The sequence below is a fragment of the Peromyscus maniculatus genome, chromosome 15 (assembly GCF_049852395.1).
Source record: "Peromyscus maniculatus bairdii isolate BWxNUB_F1_BW_parent chromosome 15, HU_Pman_BW_mat_3.1, whole genome shotgun sequence".
Taxonomy (NCBI): Eukaryota; Metazoa; Chordata; class Mammalia; order Rodentia; family Cricetidae; genus Peromyscus; species Peromyscus maniculatus.
The window spans coordinates 82,609,489-82,627,884 of record NC_134866.1 but is presented as its reverse complement, the minus strand read 5'-3'; the positions used below and the strand labels follow the sequence as shown (position 1 = coordinate 82,627,884).

The 18,396-nt window shown below is 43.8% G+C and overlaps 1 protein-coding gene across 1 annotated transcript; it reads right to left on the bottom strand.

Moving 5' to 3' along the window:
- Positions 1–2,188: 2,188 nt before the first annotated feature.
- Positions 2,189–18,262, bottom strand: Cenph (centromere protein H). The gene is made up of 9 exons (XM_006982720.4): positions 18,075–18,262; positions 15,026–15,081; positions 14,061–14,109; positions 13,586–13,660; positions 10,958–11,014; positions 7,482–7,545; positions 6,853–6,904; positions 4,317–4,480; positions 2,189–2,779 (listed from the first exon to the last, which is right to left on the bottom strand). The coding sequence occupies exons 1-9, from the start codon at positions 18,191–18,193 to the stop codon at positions 2,687–2,689; spliced, it is 729 nt and encodes a 242-aa protein (XP_006982782.1). The 5' UTR covers positions 18,194–18,262; the 3' UTR covers positions 2,189–2,686.
- Between the last annotated feature and the right edge of the window lie 134 nt (positions 18,263–18,396).

Below are 18,396 nucleotides of genomic sequence, written 5' to 3'. Positions count from 1 at the left end.
GCTGTAGTTTTGTTGTTTTTTAAACATGCCACCTGACTGTAGCTCTTATACTCTGTCCTCTCACTGTTCCTGTCTCCCTCGGCCTCTGACTCCTTTCTGAATGTCTTGTTCCATGCCCTTTCTCTGACAGTGACTATGAATGGCAGATCTCAGTGTATGATGGACTATAATGTAGCCAGTCTAGCTTGCTTTTCTGTTGTTGATGATACCAGGTCTCACTACATAGCCCAGGCTGGCCTCCAGCTCTCAATTATCCTCCTCAGCTTTCCTCCAAGTGATGGAATTACAGACACAGACTTGCTGAATTTCACTGATTAAAAAGAGAGGGGGGGTATAGATAGCTTAGTGGTTAAGAACACTGGCTGCTCTTCCAAAGAAAGAGCTTCTCTGTGTAGCCCTGGTTGTCCTGGAACTAGCTCTGTAGACCAGGCTAGCCTCGAACTCAAAATATCTACCTGCCTCTGCCTCCAAGTGTTGGGATTAAAGGTGTGTACTACAACTGCCTGGCTTGAATATGCCTTTTAATTAACTAATTAGTTAATTGATTTATTTGTTTATTTGGCTTTTGAGTTCATCTCTATATTTATGTTGTATTTAGAAAGATGACTGCATATTGGATGTGCAGTACATGTAACTGCAGCACTCAGTGGGTAGAGGCAGAAGGATCCGGAATTCAGGGTCAGCTTCAGTTAGAGTGTTCAAGGCCAGTCTGGGTTACGTTCGGATCGGAAGTGTCCCTCCAGAGCTCCTGCATTCAAGGCTCAGTCACCGGTCTGAGGAACTGCTGGGGGGTGGTGGAACCGTTAAGATGTGAGACCCCGTGGGAGAAAGATGTCTCACGAGGAGGGAGCCCTTGCTCTTTTACTTCTTCAGCAGCTCTGTCTCCCCAGGCCCTCTCCGCCATGTCGTCTGCCACACCACAGACTCAAATCGAAACCATGGATGGTTTAAAACCTTTGAAACCATCGGTCCAGATAAATATTCCCTTCCAAGGTCCTGAGCACAAAGACATGTTAAAGATGCAGTAACCCCATCATTCCTTTTCTCACCGCTGTGTAAAACAGCTAGCAGTGATGGATGGAAGGGAGGGAGGAAGGAAGGAAGGGATGGAGGGAGGGAGGAAGGGAGGAAGGAAGGAAGGAAGGAAGGAAGGAAGGAAGGAAGGAAGGAAGGAAGGAAGGAAGGAAGGAACGAACGAACGAACGAACGAACGAACGAACGAACGAACGAACGAACGAAGGAGAGGATTGACTTAGGCTCACAGTTTTACAGGTCACAGCAGGAAGATATGCAGGAACTATGTGAGTCATGGGCACGTGCTTCTCCTGGCACAGGTGGCTGAGCAAAGATCAGCAGCCTGAGGCCCACCCCTAGTGGCCTCCTTTAGCCAGTCCCTTCTACACTCAGTGCTGGAGATCCAACCCTGGGGCTTGTGCATGCATGCCAAGCAAGTGCAATACCTCTGAGTTACAGCCACAGCCAGCACCCACCATTTAAAAGCACTGCAGCCATAAAAAGTGTCACAAGCTGGTGACTGAGTACGGGATCATTTCAGATTCAAACAGCAGTATCTCCTTTCCCATCCTCATGCCTGTCTTTCTTTCCCCTGCCCTCAGTTCACAGAGCTCTGCCTGCCTCTGCCTCCTGAGTGCTGGGATTAAAGGTGTGCTCACAGTAAAGGTGAGGTCTGTCATGCTGGGGACGTCCTGGCATCGGGGTCTGAAGCAGCAAGTCCAACATCAAGACCGCAGTGATTGCTCAAGTCCCTTTCTCTACTTATACCTCCCAGGAGCCCAGGCAGTAAACGGGGCCACCCAGAGCAGGCAGGTCTTCTCAGTGTAATGAAGGCAGTCAAGACAATCCCCAACGGACCCATCTCCTGATGACTGCAGATTTTGTCAGGCAGATAATTAACACTGACCAGCACAACCTCCAAATATTCAAGAGTTATCCAAAAATAGAACAGAGTCTATAAGATGTCCATTTTTAATTCTTTTAAAGATTTGTTTTTTATATGTATGTGTGTTTTGCCTGCATGTATATGCATGCTCCACATGTATGCCTGGTACCTGGCTGGGGCCAGAAGATGTCAGAGTCCCTGACATCTTACAGAGGGTTGTGAGCAGCCATATGGGTGTTGGGAACTGAATCTGGGTCCTCTGCAACAAGAGCAGCCAGAGATCTTAACCACTGTAAATTTTCTTTTTTAATTAATAAGATAGTAACACTGATTCTTTTTATTCATTAACTTATAAAAATAAAATGCTTGCTAAATAGAGAAGGGGAAAAAAGAAAAAGTCACAACCCACAATCTTACTTAAACAATCAACGACCCTTTACACTGTGGATGCTTTTCTAATGTGCTGGTTGACAAACCAATGCACAGATACATCCTGAAAGGCACTACCGGGAAAACGGTTGTGAAGATGTTCACATTTTGTGACAGCTGGACCAGACAGATGCCTTTTTTCCAAGACTACAGTGTTCAGACTCCTGCAGAGCATGCCAGTCACTTTAGTGATCATATTAAAAATAAAAGATTTCATGTCATATCATCAACTCAAGCCCTCAGAACTGAAGCATCAGAACAGTTCCAAAACCACTTCTTACATTTCCCACGAACTCCACTATTTAAATGACAGACTGGGCACAAAAACAATGTTCAAATGTCAAAGCAGGATTCTTATTAGATGTTGGTGAGATTCTTCTCCAGCTGCAACACAATTTCCCTGAGGGCAGGATCCTCTGCCCAGTTGATTTTACTCCCCAAAATAAGGCCCTGAAATTAAAAGAAAATTAAGTACTTAATTTAACAAGATTTTAACAAATCTTTCCTGATTTTTTCCCCTGGACAGGTTCCATGTAGCCCCAGGTTGGCACTGAACTTACTGTGCATCACCTATACAGCTGAGGATGACCTTGAACTTCTGGCCCTCCTGCCTCCACTCACTCAGTGCTGGGATTATAAGTCTCTACCAATACGTCCAGGCCACATGGGCTGGGGACCAAACCCAGCTTTGTGGCTGCCAGGTGAACACTCTATCAACTGAGAGATATCCCAGCGGCCTTGGACTATCTCATCTAATGTATACTGAGCATCTAGTGGTATGCAGCACTCTGATCAGGAGGAAAAACAGTACCACACCCTCAGTTTCCCACTGCAACGGTGGCATCCCCACCTTGCATAACACTGGATGGTATGGATTCCAGAGTTGACCTGTGGGTTCCCTGGATAGCTTTTACCCATCAGGAACACTTGCAGAGCTCCCCAGACTACAGGGAAGGGCTGTCGCCTGGGGTCAGGCTAACTTTGCACTGCCCGTGTGCACTCTCATCCCTCTCTGGTGAAAGAGGAACCATAACTAATGCATTTTCTTTTCAAAAGAGAAAAAAAAGTTTAGTTCATTAACGTTTCAAACCTTTAAGAACAGTGAAAAACATTTTTATGGCAGACAATGAGTAGACAATGAAGAAATGATTAGGATCATAATGAGAATTCTGGTCATTACCTTTTGATAAACAATGGCTCTATGATAGTAAAATTATTGATTGCAATAACGTTTAGACAGATTTTGGAAAGTGTTACAATGTATTGTACAAAAATATTAAGAATTTTGGCCTATAGAAGGGACATTCTTGACAGGTGGTAGGGACACATAACTTTAATCCTAGTACTTGGGAGGCAGAGGCAGGTGTATCTCTGTGAATTTTTTTTTTTTTTTTTTTTTTTTTTTTGGTTTTTCGAGACAGGGTTTCTCTTGTGTAGCTTTGCGCCTTTCCTGGAGCTCACTTGGTAGCCCAGGCTGGCCTCGAACTCACAGAGATCCGCCTGGCTCTGCCTCCCGAGTGCTGGGATTAAAGGCGTGCGCCACCAACGCCCGGCTTATCTCTGTGAATTTGAGGCCAACCTGGTCTACAGATCGAGTTTCAGGACAGCTTCTGATACACAGAGAAACCTTGTCTCAAAAAACCAACAAACAACAACAACAAAAACCCCTTTTGTTTCTATATGTATGGATTTTTTTTTTTTTAATCTACATGCCTATCTGCTCATCAGGGCTATTGCCTGGAGGCCAGAAGAGGAGATCAGATCCCTGGGACTAGAGTTACACATAGTTATGAACTGAACCTGAGTCCTTTGGAGGAGCAGCCTGTGTTCCTATCTAATGAACCAACTCTCCAGCCCATTTCTGTTTTTTTTTTGAGTCATGGCCTTGAATTCCTGATCCTCCTGCTTTAAACTCTCCCAAGTGTTCAGATTATAGGTGTGTGTCCCATGTCCAGCTACCTCTGTTCATAATTTATATGAATATTACCTGGAACACATGTTGAATAACTGTGGTAATCTTTATCTCCGTCTGTAGCTTCTTTTGCATGGTCTTTATCATTTCCGAATTTTCCATGTTGTCCAACTCCTCTTTCTGTTTGCTCTTCTCAGTTTGTATTTCTAAAAGCTTGCTTCTTGAAGTTTGTTTTAATTCTGTTAGGTTAAACATAAAACAATATTATATAGCCTGCCTCTGCCTCACTGTGCTGGGATTGAAGGTGTGTGCCACCACCACCTGGCATGTTTTGGTTATTTTTGTTTTTTTGAGACAAGGTTTCTCTGTGTAACAGTCCAGGCTGTCCTGGAACTCACTTTGCAGACAGGCCGGCCTCAAACTCACAGTGATCCGACTGTCTCTACCTCCCAAAAGATGGAAATAAAGTCAGTCGTGTGCCACCATTGCCCAGCATGTTTTGTTTTGTTTTAAAGACAGGGTCTCTCTATATTGTCCTGGCTGGCCTGGACCTCACTTTAAGAGTTACCTACTTAAAGACATGTGTTCCCATGACCCATAGGACAACTTAATAAACAAGTAACTAATGAGACAGCCTGTACATGTAACCCCAGTCTAGAGTCTGCCTGAGACCTCCATACCAATGAACATAAATCCCTGCCCTAGGAGGAAGGATTGTAGGGGCCAGAGGGATCAAGGACACAAGAAAACCTGAGAATCAACTAACCTGGGCTCACAGGGGCTCACAGAGACTGAACCGCCAACCAGGGAGCCTGCATAGCCCTCTACATATATGTTACAGTTGTGTAACGTGGTCTTCTTGTGGGACTCCTAACAGTGGGAGCAGGGGGCTGTCTGTGACTCTGTTACCTCCTTCTAGGACCCTTTCCTCCTCCTGGGTTGCCTCATCCAGCCTCAACAGGAGAGGAGGTGCCTAGTCTCACTGCAACTTGATATACCATGGCTGGCCTGCCCTTTTCTGAAGAGAAACCCAGGAGTGGGTAGGGGAGGGAAAAAGGGAGGGGAAACTGCGGCCTGGACATAAAAACAAAAACAAGGCCGGGTGGTGGTGGTGGTGGTGGTGGTGGTGGTGGTGGTGGTGGTGGTGGTGGTGGTGGTGGTGGTGCATGCCTTTAATCCCAGCACTCAGCAGACAGAGCCGGGCAGATCTCTGTGAGTTCGAGGACAGCCTGGTCTACAGAGCAAGATCCAGTACAGGCTCCAAAACAACACAGAGAAACCCTCTCGAAAAAGAAACAAACAACAAAAAAAGAAATATACATTTCAATAGTTTCAATTAAAAGGAACCTCAGCCGGGCGGTGGTGGCGCACGCCTTTAATCCCAGCACTCGGGAGGCAGAGCCAGGCGGATCTCTGTGAGTTCGAGGCCAGCCTGGTCTACCAAGTGAGTTCCAGGAAAGGCGCAAAGCTACACAGAGAAACCCTGTCTCGAAAAACCAAAAAAAAAAAAAAAAAAAAAAAAGGAACCTCATGCCATATATTTGTACATATATATATACACACACATATGCATACATATATTTAAATATATATATATATATTTTAAAAAGTCTTGCTATAAATTCCTGTCTAGCCTGCTGTACACTATGTAGCCCAGGCTGGCTTTTGAACAAGTGATGAACCTCTGTCCTTACGAGTGCCAGTACAATTACGTTGTAATAAATTAGGTGGTAAGACCGTGGAAACATCTATAATGATAACTGGGAAATTATGTACACTATAAATATGTTCCTATGGAAAGACTCTACAATGACATACACCAAACTAAAGTCACAAAGAGAGGGGGGCATGACTCCTTACTATATGTTCTCTATCGTTTGATTCTTCACTGAGAGAATGTACTCATACTGTAATTTTTTTATTTTTATTTTGAGACAGGCTCTCATGTAATCCTGGCTGGCCTTGAACTCACTATAAAGTAGAACATGACCTGACTTTCCTGATCCTTGTGTCTAAGCTTTCAGAGTGCCGGCTTTATGGCTTGTGCCACCACAGCTGACTGTGGTTTAAAGCTCTAAAACGACAAAACCTAAGCAAAATGCATCTCACACCCAATTTTCTTAACTGCCACGTTCAGAAATTTTAAAAATTAAATTTATCAGTTGCTGAGAAATCTGTCCCTGTGAAAAGCTAAAGTAGGTAAAAATGTGTTCCACAAGTAATTAAATAATTAAAAGGGCCAGTGAGGCCAGGTGGCAGTAGTGCATGCCTTTAATCCCAGCACTCAGAGGCAGAGGCAGACCTCTGTGAGTTCAATGCCCACCTGGTCTACAGAGAGAGTTCTAGGTAAGCCAGGATTACAGAGAAAACCTGTCTGGAAAACCAAAAACAAGGGCTAGTGAGACGGACCAGTGAGGAAGGGCCCTTGCTCCCAACCTGAGACCTGACGCGGCAGAAGGAAAGATTCTTAAGGGTTGTCACCGACCTCCCCGTGAGCATCTCAGGGGATATGCATATGTTTGGGCGGACACACACACACACACACACACACACACACACACACACACTCACAAATACAACTGCAAGAAAATTTTAAACATAGTCTACATACGAAGTCTCTTCTTCCTAACATCAAGCAGCTTTTCCTCTAATTCTGAAGACTCCTGTTTATCAAAATGAAATTAAAACATGTCACTCAATGATAAACCGATAATACATCACTTAGTTTCACATAGTCTGATTTTCTTAAGCTCCAATTTCCCCCTTTTTCTTTATCTTTATTTTTGTTTGTGCTTTATTTTGAAACAAATCTCCTATATAGCTGGCCTTGAACTTACTCTGCATGCTGGGATTAGGCAAAGGCATGTCCCACTACACCCAGCTATCTCTTAAATAGCCCAGGCTAGCCTCAACTCACTATGGAATCAAGAAAGACTGAATTGATCCCGGTCTCTGCCTCCTCAGTGCTAGGATCATAGGCTATGTATTAACACTCGCCCTGAAGCTGAGATTTTCAATTCCTCTATTTCCACAAAGCCAAAGGAAGGAAATAGTCACTTAAATTATGTTGATAATTTGTAACATCAGTAACAAGTAAGCTCTATGATAAAACAACCTAAGGAAAGCGATCTGCAGACACACAGTCCCACTGAATATCTCAGTCTTGTGTCATACAGTTAGCAGCAAGATGTTATCCAAATTATGAAAACACACAAGCACCCACCCCGTGTGCCAGCTCACCTCCTGTGACTTCATTATCAACTTCTGTAGCTTTAATATGTGCTTCATGTCATCAGTGAGCACACTGCAAAGGGAACAAAAATATGACTTCTTATTTAAGCTAAAACTAATAAATCTCAGGGCTGAAGAGGTAGGTCAGTGGTTAAGAGTACTTACTGCTCTTGCCCAAGACCCAGTTTGGGTTCCCAGCTACCACATAATAGCTCACACAATAGTCCAGTTGTACCTCCAGTCCCAGGGATCTGATGCCCTCTTCTGGCCTCTGCAGGCACTGCATGGATGTGGTGCACATACATACATACCCACAAACACTTATACATATCAAGTAATAAAAGCAAATCTTGGGGAGGGGAATGTAGCTTGGTTGGCAGACTGCCTGCCTAGAATGAACACATTTGAATGAACCATGGTCTAGATTTAATCCCTGACTGCATAAATGGGCATAGTGGCCAAAGCCAGGAATTCCTGGACTCGGGAGGGTAAGGCAGGATTTGAGTTTGAAGCCAGCCTGTACCACATAATTAATTCAAGGCCAGCCCGGGCTACATGGAAAGGTCTATCTCAAAATCAAAGAAAGAACACAAGAAAACCAAACACAAAACAACAATAAAAAAATCACCCACAATTTAATGAGCTATTTGAGCAGCCTGGACCTGGGCTTGGGGCACCCCAGGCTCCAGCAGTTGAGTGGTTTTCTGGAGCCAGGGGACAGCGGAGGGACTTCTGTAACATATTTACTGAAGCCAAAGAAACATTTGGCTGGCTAGCGATGCGATGAGTGTCTAATCAAGAGCTTGCAGGTGGTTTTACTGTTTACACTGGGCTCCAGCTTGCTCACACGGGAATCTAAGGCACAACAACCCAGGAGCGAGAGATGGCCACACTAAAAATGGCCCTATTCAAGTTACTGTTAACAGCAGTAAACTCGAAAACACGCTACAGACCCTGCTTGGCCTATCTGAACTTTGTGTTTTCATGAGATGTCCGGTATGTATGGTGAGTCTAACTTGCACTTTGTTCCTTTAACATAAAACTGTTTTGTTTTTAAAAATTGATGCAGGCAAGCTAGGCGGTGGTGGCGCACACCTTTAATCCCAGCACTTGGGAGGCAGAGGTAGGCGGATCTCTGTGAGTTCGAGGCCAGCCTGGACTACAGAGTTCCAGAAAAGGCGCAAAGCTACACAGAGGAACCCTGTCTCGAACCCCCCCCCCCCCAAAAAAAAAATGATGCAGGCATCTACATGCATCAGCTGCACATAAAGTCATGTAGGTATACACATAATACATAAATGAATAAATAACAATGATAAAAAACACTGACAATCAATGTTGGAGAGAATGCGGAGCAAAGGGAACACTCCTCCACTGTTGGTGGGAATGAAAGCTTGTACAACCACTGTGGAAATCAGTATGGCGATTCCTCAGAAAATTGAGAATTGATCTACCAAGACCCAGCCATACCACTCGAGCATATACCCAAGGAACGCTGATTGATACCACAAAGATACATGCTTAACCATGTTCATAGCAGCACTATTTGTAATAGCCAGGACCTGGAAACAATCTAGATGCCCGTCAACTGAAGAATGGATTAAGAAAATGTGGTACATATACACATGGAGTACCACTCAGCAGAGAAAAACAATGACAGCATGAAATTTGCAGGCAAATGGATGGAACTAGAAAATATCATCCTGAGTGAGGTAACCCAAACCCAGAAGGACATGGTATATAATCCCATAAGTGGACTCTAGATATAAAGCAAAGAACAATCAGACTGCAACCCACAGAACCAGGGAGGGTATATAGCGAGGGGGACCCTAGGATGACTGTGGCTTAGAATAAGTTTTGGTTTTACTCAAAATAAACAAATAAATAAATAAATGACAAAAAATAAAATTATTATTATTTTATGTGTATGGGTGTTTTACCTGCATGTATGTGCGTGCATCAAATGTGCACAGTGCCCTCAGAGGCCAGAAAATGGCATTGGATTCCCTAGAACTGGAGTTACAGATGGTTGTAAGCTGTCATGTGGGTGCTGGGAATCGAACCTGGGTCCTCTGGAAGAGCAGCTAGATCTAACTGCTGAGCCATCTCTCCAGCTTCACTACGAGAGTGTTTAAAGGCTTTGTGAGAGGGCTGAGGAAGTAAGGGTGCCTGCTGCCAAGCCTAGTGAGCTGAGTGTGACCCCTGGACCCCAACGGTGGAGAGATGTCACTCTGGCAAGTTGTCCTCTGATCTCCAAGGGGGTGCCATACCCACTCCTCCCCACACAAGGTGAATAAATAAATGTTTTAAAAAATATTTTTTTTTTGAGACAGGGTTTCACGAGAGTCAAGACTAGCTTCAAAATCACAGAGATCTGCCAATCTCTGCCTCCCAAGAGCTGATCTTAAGGCGTGTGTCTCCACACCTGGCTCTGAAACTTCAGAGTTTAGGATCTGTAATCTGAGTCAGCAGGAATATCAAGAGGTTACAAATCAGCCTGAATGAAGGCATCCAGAGGGGAGAGGTGCCCAGATCCATCCCAGAGCTCTGGTGCTCATGGGGGGGTATATTAGATCATAAGATTTTGAGAGCCTTGGGAAGATCGCAGATGTGGCCTGAGGGAAGACTCTTAGGATTGCTAGAACTTTTATTTACAATTTTTAACAAACTCTAACCAGAACCAGCATCTAATGTCCTTCCCTCTTCTGTCCCTCCCCGCTTTCCAGTACTGTGACTGAACTTAGCATCATACGTGCTGGCTAAGTGATCTACCACTGAGCTACATCCCAGACCTCCCTTTTTTTTTTCTTTTTAAACTTTTTATTTTGAGACAGGGTCTCATTAAGTGGTTCAGGCTATCCTTGAACTCACCCTGTAGCCCAGGCAGGTAAAACAAGCTCATTTCTACCAATGAAAAACAAGGAGTGTCCTATTTCATTAAGTTGTTACTGGAGGACCTGAGTTCAATTCCCAGGGCCCATATGTCAAGAGAAAACTGAGTGATCCCTTCAAGTTGTCCTCACACACATACATACACACACACATTTTTTGGTCTAAGTTTTTTGAGACAGGGTCTCTCTCTATATAGCCCTAGTTGTCCTGGATCTCACTAAATAGACCAAACTGGCCTCAAACTCAGAGGTCCTCCTGCCTCTGCCTCCCAGTGCTGGGATTAAAGTGATGTACCACTACTGGCTCATGCACATTTTTAAAAAACTTTATTTTATTTTTATGTGCAATTAATTGTGTTTTTGCCATGCATGTCAGGGTCCCCTGAAACTGGAGTTACAGACAGGTGTGAACTGCCATGTGAGTACTGGGAATTGAACTCAGGTCCTATGGAAGAAGAGTCAGCACTCTTAACCTCTGAGTCATCTCTCCAGCCCATCATGCACATTTTTTTAAAGTCACAATCTAAAATCATTTGCATATCTCCCTTATTGTTCCCATTCTTTCCAAATCCAGGAAAAAGTAAAAAGTCATACCTACTCTCAACGCCCACCTTTTCCATGTTATTTTTAAGTGCAGCTGAAAGTTTCATCCTAAAAAACAAGAAAAAGAAATCATTAGATAACAAAAAAGAAAATGACATCTTAGAGAAAAAGCTTGTATTTTACAGAACAAGTAACATTTATAAGGCATTAACATTTTTTAGAACAAGATTGATTCCCCTTCAAATATACACAAAACAGTATGTTTTAAAACAGTATTGCATAGGAAATATTCTTTTTTAAAAAAATATATTTATAGCCAGGCAGCAGTGGCGCACGCCTTTAATCCCAGCACTTGGGAGGCAGAGCCAGGCGGATCTTCGTGAGTTCGAGGCCAGCCTGGGCTACCAAGTGAGTTCCAGGAAAGGCGCAAAGCTACAAAGAGAAACCCTGTCTCAAAAAAACCAAAAAAAAAAAAAAACCAAAAAAAAAATATATATATATATTTATTATCATTTATTTAAGTATACACGTATATGTTTGCACATGAGTAAAGAGGACTGAGGGGTGTCAGATTGCCTAGAGCAGGAGTTGCAGGCAGCTGTGAGCTGCCAGATATGGGTGCTGGGAATTGAACTCAGGTCCTGCTAGGAACTGAATGCAAGTCCTCCGCAAGAAGGGCATGTGCTTGTAAGCACTGAGCCATCACTCCAACCCCAGGGAATATTCTAAAGTAAAGAATTAAGTCACGGAAATAAGAAAGAGCAGCCAAGCCTTGTGGACATCAGCATGGGCCTGCTGAGGAGACGCAGGGGGTATGGCTGGAATGTTACACCCTTTCCCCACCTGACACAAGGTCTCATGAAGCCTAGACTGGCCTCAAACTCTTTTTCAGCTGAGGATGACCTTGAACTTCTGACCCTCCTGCCTCTCCATTGGCGTGCACCCTCACACCAGCTTGACCGTGAATGTCAAAGCACGCCACTTTAAGCTGGCAGAGTGAGCTATGCAAGATTGGACTTCATCTCCACCACCACCACACACTCAAAGGGCACAGCTAGGCATAGTGGATATCCGCCGATGGTCTCTATCATGCAGGAGGACCCAGAGTTGGAGGCAAACTTGAACTGGGTGAGAGAATGGGCAATTACGTGCACTGGTAGCAGAGTTACTTCTTCCTTTCCTCTCTATATAACTAGTTAAAATAGCTTAAATTACTTTTTTTATGTATTTCTGGTGTGTGTGTGTGTGTGTGTATGGTGCACATGCCAGGGCACACAGGTGAAGGTCGGAGAACAACCTGTAGGAGCTGATTCTCTCTGTCCACCCATGCTGGTTCTAGGGGTCAAGCTCAGGTCTTCAGACTCGTCAGCTAGCCCCTTTAGAACTTAAAGTCATCTGGAAAGGTCAAAACTACAAAGTAGTAGTTATAAGAGTCATTCATTTTCAATTACTAAATCACAAGCCTGTAAGTGGTCATGTTTGTCTACTAATATACATCACCATAAAGAGACATGCTAAGACATGCGTCATTTGCCATCTGATCACTATAAGAATATAACAGAAGGTACACAAAGTGGCCACAGCATCACTAGATGACAGAATTTTAAGGAATTACTTTCATATATGCAGTCTTGTTACTGACAGAAAATTCCTACAACAGTGCATGGATATTGTACTTAGCACAGAGCTTATGATATTATATTTATATTCATACCCCTATTCAAATATACTTAAAAATACCAATATAGAGCCAGCCACAATCAATATGCCTATAATCCCAGAACTCAGCAGGAGAAAGGAGGTTTTATGAATTCCAGGGCCAGGCACTTATCTCTAAATACAACAAAATAACCCAAACCTAACAAAAATGAAAACCCCAAATGCAAAACCAGTAATTAAAGCATATTTAAACTTTATAACAAGGGAAGTGGCCCTCTCCAGTCATCTCAGAACGCGGACGGCTGAGGCAGGAGGACTTCTATAAATTTTAGGTCAATTTGAACTGCATCCCAATTTCCAGGCTAGCCTGGGCTATATAGAGAGTGAGACCCTGTCTCAAAACAACGTTATGACAAGTCTATGTATTAACAGTTACTGAAATAAATGGATCTATGCAATGCTTTTAAATACCAATGTGTTTGAAATTCTCCGCTAACTTCATGAAGACGCCTTATCATCCCTATCCTACATACCTTCTTCCAAGGAAGATACTAATGAACAATGGAATTCTTCTCTCAGGGTTAGAAGTTTCTGTAACGTTACCTAATCATCTTTTTTTGTCCCTCTCTCTCCTCTTCCTGTGCCCTTCCTTTTTTTGGAGACAGGATCTCACTACTTAGTCATGGCTGTCCTGGAACTTGCTATGTAGACCAGGCTGACCTTGAACTCAAAAGGATCCACCTGCCCCTGCCTTCAGAGTGCTGGGATTAAAGATGTGAACTTCTAAACACTCCCAGCTTTCCCTCCCTCTCCACCCTCCACTTAAAGATAGGACCTCCCTGTGTAGCCAACGTTGGATTTGAACTCCAGCTTCAGCCTCTTGAGTGCTGAGATCACAGGCTATGGCTGGCTTCTAATCATCATTTGATTCAGCTTAGTTAAAAAATCCCCTCAAACGTCTATCCATGCTCATTTTTGCATTTACTTCACAATTCTTAGTAGTATTAAGGTAAAAGTTACCTGTTTAGCGCAAGATTTTTTATTTCAAAATTACTTTTTACATCTTCAATTTCATTTTCCAGGTCTTCAATTTTACTGTTAAAGAAACATGAACCAAAGAAAAATCAAAATCAAAGTCGTTACTGAAATTCGTATTAAGTAAATACAAATTTAAAAGGTTGGAGAAAAGGTTGAACACCTCTATTTGAACAGAAGAAAACTACAGGCTCACCATACAGGAGCCTACCTACACAGCTGGTGAGCTGATGGCTGACTTCCTTCGCTAAGCTGGATCTAGACAGTGTCGGGGGATGCCAGACAGCAGAGATGCAACCGCCCCCTAGCACCAATACTCTACTGCAAATCAACCACCTCCCAACAAAGGCAGGACTTACTCATTTGGAATCATAAAGGAAAAGAAAGACAGCACTGTAACATGCACCGTATGATCAAATCTTAGTAAAAGCCACAGATAAAATATTAAAATATGACGTACAATTCCATTTGTTTTTCTTGCATGATCTGTTCTGGAGTTTTGTCTTCATCTACAAGTAAAAAGTTTTCTAAGTCAGCAACAATTTTATTTAAATAAATATTTAATGTATGCGTGCATATGAGGAACACATACGATAGTCAGAGAACATCTTGTCAGTCAGTTCTCCCCTCACCACTTGGGTGCTAGGCATTGAACCCAGGCGTCAGCTTATCTGGCAAGCACTTTAACTGCTGAGCCGTCTTGCTGCAAACCCCCACCGACCTCCTCTGCCCCCATTTCATAAGTATCTTGCATATTTCTTTGTTTACCTGGTTTGCTACACAGAATGTAGTACACAAACAACTTGTTTTTCTCTTGAGACAGCATCTCTTGGTGTAGTTCGGGCTAGCCCAGAACTCAATGTGGAAATTAGGCTGGCCTCAAACTTACAGAGAGATCCGACTCTACCTCTTGAATGCTGGAATTAAAGGCATGAGTCACCATGCCTGAGGAAAAACAACTTTTGTAAAGCTGATTTTCTTCCCAAGGATACCACTCACACTGGCTGCTCTTGTAGAGGATCTGGGTTCAATTTCCCACTGTCCAGATGGTGGCTCACAACCTCTGCAACTCTAGTTCCAGGGGACCCAATACCCTCTTTAGCTTTACCCTCTTTAGCTATACAGCAGGCAAAACAGATGCACATGTAATAAAAATAAATAATTTTTAAAACCAATAGCACTCATCAGCAAACTCAAAAAACTTACTTGAAAATGAAACTACTACTGAGCTGGGCGGTGGTGGCACATGCCTTTAATCCCAGCACTCAGGAGACAGAACCAGGCGGATCTTTGTGAGTTCGAGGCCAGCCTGGTCTACAGAGCAAGATCCAGGAAAGGCGCAAAGCTACCTGTGAAAAACCAAAAAAAAAAAAAAAAAAAAAAGAAAGAAAGAAAGAAAGAAAGAAAGAAAATGAAACTACTTACTTGCATCAATCATCGACTTGTATTCTAAGAGTTGTTGTTTAGTTTGTGCCCTCAGCCTGCAAATTGAAAGACAGGAAAGTGTTCATGGATGGCGGTTACAATCATCATGCAATACATGAAACTTAACACTGACGTCTTCGCTTTTAGCCTCATAAAATGGAATAGAGCGGAAAAAGAGCATGTTGGAGAAAAAAGTTAAAAATGTAATTCTTACACACATTAATAGGCCAGACTGAAATGTACTTAATGAAAACTGCTATAGATAGGTAACCAAAAGTGAGGACACCCCCAAACTCTATTAGTGTGACATACAGACTGTAATATTTTCAGGAGGGGCTGGAAAGATGGCTCATCCATTAAGTGGATACTGCTCTTGTAAAAGGACATAAGTTTGGTGCCGATCACCAACACCAGCTGTTCATAATCAGCTGCAAATCCAGCTTCAGGAGGAATTTGCCACCTCTGACCTACAAGGGCATGCATTTGCATGTATAACACACAGGCAGGCAGACCGACAGACACACGCACACATACCTAACTAAAAATAATGAAAATAATTTTTTTCTTTTTTCCTTTTCTTTCTATTTCTCTCTCTCTCTCTCTCTCTCTCTCTCTCTCTCTCTCTCTCTCTCTCTCCTCTCTTTCTTTCTTTTTTAAGAGACAGGTTTCTCTGTGTAGCCCTGGCTGTCCTGGAACTCACTCTGTAGATCAGGCTGGCCTCTAACTTAGAGATCAGCCTGCCTCTGCCTCCCAAATGTTAATATTAAAGGCATGTGCCACCACCCCGAGTTTTGAAAATACATCTTAAAAAAAAAATCATAAAATCTTACAAAGCATTTTCAGTAAATACAAAAAAGGGAACAAAAACGTAACTTATGGAGAGGTAAGTAATTAATGTTTAGTAAATTTTTTTTATTCCTAATCCAAGATCCAACACAAAATAATAGGAAAAAAGCTGAGGATGGTAACGCATGCTTCTAGGGCCAGCTGCACAGTCCTGAGACGCTCTTCAGAGACCCATCGCAACACCTAAGAAACATCTGACAGATGATGAAAGCTTATGCCACAGCAAGTTCTTTAAGTGACAAAGTTCTAAATGAAAACAATTTCACACCGGGTACCAGGATAGTCATCCCAGTGACCTGGAGGGCTGAGGGAGGAGGACAGAGCCAGTGCAGGCCTGTGGGCTTCAGACCAAGTCTTGGCAACTTATCAATCTCAAAGTAAAAAGTCAAAAGGACTGAGGACGTGGCTCAGTCTTAGAGTGCTGGCCTAATATGCTTCAGGCCCTAGGTTCAATCGTTACTACTGCCTAAAACAACCCCACCTTCCGACTAGTTATTACAGATTAAAGTAGAAGTGTTGTATAGATACACTCAAAAAAGTTTCTTCAGCTGAAATGGGAAGAAGTTGTCATGGTTGTAGGCAGACAGACAGATAGACAATGTGGTGCAGGATATTTGATCACACTAAGAACCCCAAGGTTGCATTATTTACTGGAAAAACCCGTTTCTAGCTGTGATGTGGCTCAGCCCTGGCATACATCATTAATCCAAGAGCTTTCTGCTTGAATATTGTAAACAGGAGTAAATAAAGCCAAACACAGGTCAAGAGGCACAGGAAGCAACCAGATGACAGGAGGTGAACATAGGAAGAAAACCAAGAGGGAGTTGGGATGACGATAGAGAGACACACAGGAAGAGAAGGGAGGTACATTCAGTCTGGGGAGTCTTGTTTGAGACGGCATAGGAGAAAGTGAAGGTTTCTGGGACCTCCGATGAGGAGGAAGGTCAGCTGGGTGCTTTCTCCACCTCTCTGAGCTAGCAGGCTTTCACCCCAGCATCTAACTCCCAAGTGTTTATTGGTAAAATCAGACAATTGAGATTTTATTAAAAACAACAGATAGGCTTTTGTATGGCTAGGCATGGTGGCTAATGCCTATAATTCTATCACCCTGAAGGCAGAGGCAGGAGGATTACTCCAAATTCAAGGTTAGCCTGGTATATATAGTTATAGCCTGCCAGTGCTACACAGCAAGAATCTGTCTCAAAAATTCAAAAAAGTCTCTTTTGTTATGACTTTTAAAGTCTGCAAAACACTTTTTTTTTTCCTGTAAAGAACCAGATAGCAAATAACTTAGGATTTGGGAGCCACACAGTCTGTTTTAACTACTTATTCTGCCCCTGTAGCAGAAAACTATGTCCCAATAAAACTTTATGAGCATTACATTTGGATTTCACGTGTTATGAAATATTTTTGGCTCCCATCCTTATTTAAACATGGAAGAAGTACGCTGAAGCCCAGTGGTACAGCATTTGCTACGCATACACCAGACGCTGGGTCCCATCTCCAGTACCAAAAGACAGCTTTTCTTAGAAGAGCAGCAGAGTGGATTTGGTCTACCTTAGGCTGAGTCAGCTCCTTGACATCAAATTTCCCCTAGAAACTGCTGAGTGGAGAGCATATTAAACACCATCCTAGTAGAATGATAAACAAACGAAGCTTCTGGACGTAAAGGGTGTTAGCCATAAAAGGTGGGTTGGGCCGGGTGGTGGTGGTGGCACACGCCTTAATCCCAGCACTCAGGAGGCAGAGACGGGAATCTCTGTGAGTTCGAGGCCAGCCTGGTCTACGGAGTGAGTTCCAGGACAGCCAGGGCTAAACAGAGAAACCCTGTCTTGTCTTGAAAAACCAAAAGAAAAAAACAAAAAACTGCCCCCGACCCTTCCTGTAGCTTGGCTTGGATGTGCGGCTCAACCAGCCGGGACCACAGTGGCAAGATAGGACAGGAGGACAGATTCGAAGCCTAGCGAAGGACGGAGCACGGCGCTAAGCATTTCCTCACAATGTCTCGCCTAACCCTCGCCCCCAGCGGCTCTGCACGAAGGGTATCCTTTGCTGCCCCCTTCCCGCACTGTCCAGCTTAAAGCGGTTAAACTGACAGTGCTGTCAGGCTCGACGCCCTAAGAGTCAGCCAGTGAGTCTGAATTTGAACCCTGGGCCTTCTGAGCAAGGGGGAGATGCCGAGCAGGATGCCGGGCGGGAGCACCTGAGCAGCAGGCGGATGCGGTCCTCGATGTTGTCCTCCGCGGCCTGGGGCGCACCCCTCACCGCTCCGCAGTCCTCAACCCCGGCCGCAGCCTCCGGCTGCTCCATTGCAGAGGCCATAAGTCTGATCTCTACCGGAACATCCGAGCGTTTATTCCCGCCACGAAATTGACACCCGGAAGGACCCGTCTCGTCCCGCCCCTTCCGCCCCTAAGTCCCACCTTCTGCCGCTCCCTGCGTCGGGTTGCCGTGGTTACTGCGCGGCGTTCTTTTCCCTGGTTTCCCTGGAGAAATAGATTCTCCTAACCTCTCACCGACACACG

What these genes read in the sequence shown, in the direction of transcription:
- Cenph (XM_006982720.4), bottom strand. Translation starts at nt 18,193, where the DNA reads ATGGCCTCTGCAATGGAGCAGCCGGAGGCTGCGGCCGGGGTTGAGGAC. An exon ending in CGCATCCGCCTGCTGCTCAG is followed by an intron (nt 15,082 to 18,074) that starts GTGCTCCCGCCC and finishes TTCAATTTGCAG; the next exon opens with GCTGAGGGCACAAACTAAAC. An exon ending in CAAGTCGATGATTGATGCAA is followed by an intron (nt 14,110 to 15,025) that starts GTAAGTAGTTTC and finishes TTTTACTTGTAG; the next exon opens with ATGAAGACAAAACTCCAGAA.